We start from the raw sequence: 6,779 nt of genomic DNA, 5'->3' as shown, positions 1-6,779 counted from the left end.
TGCAGACCACATTGCATACTTCTTGATACACTAACAGTGCAGACCACATAATTCTATATCTGACCTGAAACTAGTTTACAAACAATGGGAGGGTATACGCACGTTCTTAAATGCATAAATTGTATACATTTTTCTTACCCAGTGGTTCATGAAGTTCCTCTTGAACATAGCAGGGGTGAAGGATCTGGCAGGGTTCATTTCAGCTCCAGTGTGGAACATCTGAAACAAATAATGTTCAGAGTTGAGTATTAGCTTTAATGTAAAAAAGTAAGGAAGCAAGATATTGTTGCGGCCTGGATGTGCAGAGAAATAAGCATGTGTGTGGACTCCAATAGAACAGTTCAAGGGTAAGAGTAGGTTTGCACATTGAAAAAGTATTTGATCCCTAGCTGAATTTGTTGGTCTGTCAACTGATAAAGACATCAGTTTAATCTATGGTAGGTGCATTCTAACAGCGACAGAATATCAAAAAGAAAATCCAGAAAATAACATTAAAAAGGTGCACTGTGTAAGATTGTGGCCAGAGTAGGTATTGCAACTATGCTGGTCATTGAAACTGTGCAGTCTACTGTCAAATTGAATCTTTTCATGAACATTTACTAAATAATTAACTAATATTTAATTGTATGACCAAAGTACAGAGGTGTTGCAGCTAATTTCTGGAAATTCAAAATGGACAATGAAGGGATCCCCCTTTTCATGTATGAAAAGTGCACTTTTTTTTTTTTCATTGGGGAAACTCCAACTCCCATTGTCATTGTGACACAGCACTCCCCATGGAGAGCAGTGCAGTGGGACGGTACCATGCTCAGGGTACCTCAGTCATGGAGGAGGATGGAGAGCACTGGTTGATTACTCCCCCCACCAACCTGGCGGGTCGGGAGTCAAACCGGCAACCTCTGGGATGCAAGTCTGATGCCCTAACCGCTCACCCATGACTGCCCACAATTTCCCCAGTCATAATGAATACTTAGAATATGAAGCTGATGGTAAGTATTCCTGAAAAATGTAATGTGTGAATGGGCAGCATGAATTCTGGAAATAAACTACTTAAAATATTACATGGTGCACCTTTAAAGAATATAATATTAATTACATTCGTTTTGGCGAAAGGGGTAAAATACTTATTTCCCCTCAATGAAATATAAAGTACTAGTTGGAAATCCCTTGCTCACAGAGGTCAGACGTTTCGTTTAGTTGATGACGTTTGTGCATACATCAGAAAGGAATTTTGTCCAATTTTCTTTGCAGATCATCTGTCTGTAAATCATTAAGATTTAGTGAATGTGGCTTGGCAAATGGGTGCTTGAGTTCCCTCCATACAATTACTGTAGGGTAAGCTGACATGTCTGGAGACCGTCTAGGCCACTTCATGACCTTAATGTGCTTCCCATAGAGACAGAACATTAGATTAGAGGTGACCCCACCCCCTTTTTCATGATAATCCTGGCAGGTGTTATCGACTCATGATTTTCAGTAGAAATTTAGCCTGAAATTTCAAATCTGGTCTTTGATTAATGCGTCTCTTCAAATTCACACAGTTTTAGTCCAGTTTTGGACAGTGGTGGTAATGTTCTCCTTCCATTAATTTGCATTAACTGAAGTAACTACACTACCTACACCCGTTTTCCTACCCGTTTTCCAGTGCTGTCGCAAATTGCCAGTGACCTCTAGTCTAATGTTATACCTCTATGGTGTTTCCACTTGAGCCACATCTTTGTTGCTTTGGCTGTATGTTGTGGATTATTGTCCCGTCCATGGAAAACTTTCAGTCTACTGGTGGAGGGAAGGAAAGGATCTTTGCACTCAGGATTGTATGATACATGTTTCCCTTCATCTTATTGTTGACGCCATGTAGTTGTGCTGTGCCTTGGCCAGACAAACACCCTCAGACCATAATGTTTCCACTTCCATGCATAATGGTGAGGAGGGTGTTCTTGGGATCATAGGCAGTAAGGCTCTTCCTCCAAACAGCGAGATGTGTTCATGCCAAACAGTTTGATTTTGGCTTCCTCTGCACCTCAATCATATCCTATATCAGTCTGATTGAGAGGGAACCTGAGGTGTGCCAATGAACATCAAAGTTACCATATGTGTACAGCCTGGTCACGGCCTGGTCATTGCAGGGTTCCACCAGGACACTAGGTGTCTCTGTCTGTCTCTGTCTCTCTGTGCCTCTGTCTCTGCATTACATGTGCTGCTGATTGTAGCTGATCATGATGACTGATCTGGAGCAGGTGGAGGCCAGCCCTTAAAGGGCACCTGGGCCTCTCTTTCACTCGCTCTGCCTCTCTGTCTGTCCGTCTGTCGGTCTGCCTGTGAGAGCTAGCCAGGGCCTGCGCTGTAATAGCAGGCTAGGTTGGCCGAGGCGACTCTGCTCTCTCTCTCCCTCTACCTGTCTGGGCTCTGGCTTGAAACAGGGATTATAGAAAATAAAAGATCTGTAAACGGTTACCCTCTTGTCTGTCCCCTTTCTGTGTCATGGCACTTGAGCCAGGTTGTGACAAGAAATTTAATCATCTGTGCCAAGTGTTACCAATAGTTTTGCTTAGTGGCTGAGATACCAGTGGTAGAGGTTCCAGCTGCATTGAGATCATTGCCTAGCTCCAGGGTGCAGTTCCAGGGTGCTTTCTCACCATTATATTGATTCCCCACAAAGTCAAATCTTGTGTGAATCCCAGGCAGGCAGATTGAAAAAGTTGATCCAAAAGTTAAGAAATACAAAATGACCAACAGTTGACCGCCTCTTGCTTGTGGTTTTGGAGCACCTTTCAGCATTGTTCAGGTCTAAAGTTCTGTCCCTGACATCCTTTGGTCTTATGTTGCCAAGTTTAGACTCTGTTTGATTTGGTCTTTAATTCAGATGACAAGTTGATTGGCGGTGCCTATCTGGTCTTCGGGACCAGAACTCTTAACAGTTGGCAGGGGATCAAATACTTTCCCTCAATGAAAGGACAAAATTAATATATTCTTTGAAGAATTTATTTTCTGCATTTTCTTTTTGATATTCTGCCTCTGTGTTAGAATACACCGTCACTTACCATTACTATTAGACTATTCATGTCTTTATTAGTACGCAAACCAGCAAAATCAGCAAGGAATGAAATGCTCACTGTACCTGGTGACTCAGTCCAGCGCTGTCCCCCAATTTTGATGCACCCATTTATGTGCTATTAGAAAGAGGGAGCAATGTGAGTGTATGTGTTTGAGACTCACCCTCATGGGGTGTGCAATGGTGACAGAAGCCAATGGCCATGGGATCCATGCATCAATTCTTCCTGCCATCCATCACAGAGGAGATGCAGATGACCAGCTGCATGGTCAGGGAGACCTCCACCGTGGTGGCCATGCCAAGCTGGAGCTATATAGACAGAGCGAGAGAGAGAGAGAGAGAGAGAGAGAGAGAGAGAGAGAGAGAGAGAGAGAGAGAGAGAGAGAGAGAGAGAGAGAGAGCGAGCGCGAGAGAGAGAGAGAGAGCGCGCGCGCGAGAGAGAGAGCGAGAGAGAGCGAGAGAGCGCGAGAGAGAGAGAGAGAGAGAGAGAGAGAGAGAGAGAGAGCGAGCGCGAGAGAGAGAGAGCGAGCGAGCGAGAGCGAGCGCGAGAGAGAGAGAGCGAGCGAGCGAGCGCGAGAGAGAGAGAGAGAGAGAGAGAGAGAGAGCGAGCGCGAGAGAGAGAGAGAGAGAGAGAGCGAGCGCGAGAGAGAGAGAGAGAGAGCGCGAGAGAGAGCGAGAGAGAGCAAGAGAGCGAGAGAGCACGAGAGAGAGAGAGAGAGCGAGCGAGCGAGAGCGAGAGCGAGCGCGAGAGAGAGAGAGCGAGCGCGAGAGAGAGAGCGAGCGAGCGAGCGCGAGAGAGAGAGAGCGAGCGAGAGAGAGCGAGCGAGCGAGAGCGAGAGCGAGAGCGAGAGAGAGAGAGAGAGAGAGAGCGAGCGAGCGAGAGCGAGCGAGCGAGAGAGCGCGAGAGAGAGAGAGAGAGCGAGCGAGCGAGAGCGCGCGAGAGCGTGCGAGAGAGAGCGAGAGCGCGCGCGAGAGAGCGAGAGAGAGCGCGCGAGTGAGCGAGCGAGCAGAGGAGAGAGAGAGAGAGAGAGAGAGAGAGAGAGAGAGAGAGAGAGAGAGAGAGAGAGAGAGATTTATCTGACAACAATGTGACACTGAAAGTAGTCTTGGGTTAAAAACATTAATGTTCACATAAAATTTACATTGACTTTTTACTCGCACCAAACAGCGAGGAACGATGGAGGCTGGCTGGCTCTTTCTCTTGGCTGGGCAGCAGGCTTATAGGGCCTGGGTGTTGAGCTTGATGGGCTGCCCGCAGGTGTCCTGCTGGTTCACCTCAAGGGGCCGGCTGCCTTTCAGGGTGGCTAGGCCTCTCAGTCAGGCCACACGTAAGGGCGAAGAGCATGAAGTCGTACATGATGGCGCCCATAGCGCCACAGATCATGAAACCTGCCAAGTACACCTGCACAGGGAGGGAAGAACAGAAAACCATATTACAGTTACATGTAAGCTGCAGAGACATTGGAGCAACACAGAACAATCTTAAGACATACAGTGCATGGCACCTTCTGCAAAACACCAATACAAAATGCAATGACTGATTTAATTGAATACTTCTTGACACACAAACAGCGCAGACCACATACATACAAGTATTTTTTCTAACCCAGTGGTTCATGAAGTTCCTCTTGAACACAACAGGGGCGAAGGATCTGGCATGGTTCATTTGAGCTCCAGTGTAGAACATCTGAAAGAAGCAAATCGTGTTCAGAGCTAAATATTAAAATGAATGATGAATTTGAATGCAAACCTGCTCTCTCCCTTGAACTATTTTTTACACACTAAAAAAAGACAGTAATGTCAAGCACAAGGAGTTTTTTTCCCTGAAAGCAGAGCAGATGTTTCAGGGTTCTGCCTTCATCAGTGCACAGGTGAGAGCACACAGCACCAATGAAGGCAAAACCCTGAAACGTCTGCTCTACTCTGCTCCAGAGATGTGGACTCGAGTCATGTGACTTGGACTCGAGTCCAACTCGAGTGATTACTATGATGACTTGGAAAAAATGTCATATGATTTGTGATTTGACTTGGACTTGAACATCAATAGACTTGACTTGGACCTCTTGACATTGCACAAAGACTTGCCCCTTCCCATGATGCTTGCCATTATAAATATTTTATCTATCCAGTTCAACAAAATCTGAGCATTTTCGACAGTTGATTTCGTAGAGCAGACAGCGCAAGCTGCCAGCAGCAGCTACATTTCAACGCTCTGCCTTTGAATGCCCAGAGCACTTTAGCATGACGTCAGTGTTGCCAGATGTGTCTGACCAAATCCCGCCCAAAAGCTTCTCAAAAACCGCCAAAATGCGCTAAATTTCGCCCAAATTCAACAAATTACATTGACTTCTATGGGCCCAAAATGGCTTAAAAAAACGCCAAATGGCCATTTTTTCCCGTTTTTGCCCGCCGACGCTCATCCCAAGTAGCCCAATTGGGCGGGCACCCGCCCAATCTGGCAACACTGCATGACGTAGTAGAGTATAATTTATTCAGCACTGTTGCCAACATGTGCAACACTTTGAGCCTTCTTTAAGTAGATAGACCAAAATAAAATGATTCAAAGATCTGAAAGATCTGTGACCTTAAAATTATGGTTTCATTGGGGTTTTATTTCTGGTGAGTTAGAATGTCTATAACAAAGCCACAAAATCAGCAAAGTTTGAAATAATTATTCTCACTGTAACTGGTGGGCCCTGATGACTCAGTCCAACATTCTCCCACTATTTTGACACACTTGTTTATAAACTATGACAAAGAGGAAGCAATATGGGTATGTGTGTAACTGTATGATACTCACTCCCATGAGGTGTGCCATGGTGACAGAAGCCGAGGTGTGCCATGGTGACAGAAGCAAATGCGTCGGTTCCTCCGCTCAGCCATCACGGAGAAGATGCCAAGCTGGAGCAATACACGAGCGCGCACACACGAGAGAGAGAGAGAGAGAGAGAGAGAGAGAGAGAGAGAGAGAGAGATCTTTAGTCTAAATCCGACACCAATGTGACACTGAAGGTAGGACTGGGCGATATGGGAGAAAAACTATATCACAATATGGATTACTTTATGTCACGATAACGATATATATCACGATATAGCACAAATACATACGTTTTCAGTTATTCTCTTCATTTGCTCTTTATTTTTTCATGTCGCAAAACCTTTCTTTATTCTTATTTTTACAGTTACATGAACTTATAGTGTGTATTGTGACAACATGAAATGTAATTAAATGATATTCAATTGTATAAAATTGATAAAATTACTATCACCGTATAAACGATATAGGAGAAAGGTCACGATATACACTTTTATATCACGATACCGATATATATCGTCATATTGCCCAGCCCTAACTGAAGGTACACAATTTAAAGGCATTCTCTTAGTTTTAAAAAAAAGTTACATTGACTTTTTACTCACCCCACACATCCAGTGCAGCGAGGACCTGTGGAGGTTGTCAATCAGCGAGTCCGTGCCCAGACACCACCTGCCGCGACACTTCCCACTCGATCTTGGCATGGTGTGACAGAGGAAGATCGCACCCATTAGGCAAGCTGGTTTCTGCTAACTTGGAAGAGCGGTCGCACATCCCGATGCAGTGTGGTACCTTGCGGGTCCCAGGACTTTTTGGTTTGCTTTGGAATTTTCACTTGAGCACATCCACTTGGGAGGGAATTTCACATGGACATCCTGGACAATGCCTTTGGACTTTGCACTCTTGCGAGCT

General features: G+C 45.2%; 1 protein-coding gene across 1 annotated transcript in view; it reads right to left on the bottom strand.

Annotated features, from left to right (window-relative positions):
* LOC134447211 (lens fiber major intrinsic protein-like) overlaps positions 1–3,321 on the bottom strand; it is a 3,662-nt gene extending 341 nt beyond the window's left edge. Inside the window, exons 1-2 of the mRNA XM_063196567.1 lie at positions 3,217–3,321; positions 139–219 (exon numbers count right to left, since the gene is read on the bottom strand). Coding sequence (XP_063052637.1) covers positions 139–219; positions 3,217–3,285 — 150 coding nt within the window. The 5' untranslated portion in view covers positions 3,286–3,321. The remainder of the gene's footprint in view (positions 1–138; positions 220–3,216) is intronic.
* Between the last annotated feature and the right edge of the window lie 3,458 nt (positions 3,322–6,779).

The sequence above is a fragment of the Engraulis encrasicolus genome, chromosome 4 (genome assembly GCF_034702125.1).
Source record: "Engraulis encrasicolus isolate BLACKSEA-1 chromosome 4, IST_EnEncr_1.0, whole genome shotgun sequence".
Taxonomy (NCBI): Eukaryota; Metazoa; Chordata; class Actinopteri; order Clupeiformes; family Engraulidae; genus Engraulis; species Engraulis encrasicolus.
This window is presented reverse-complemented; position numbering and strand designations above follow the sequence as displayed.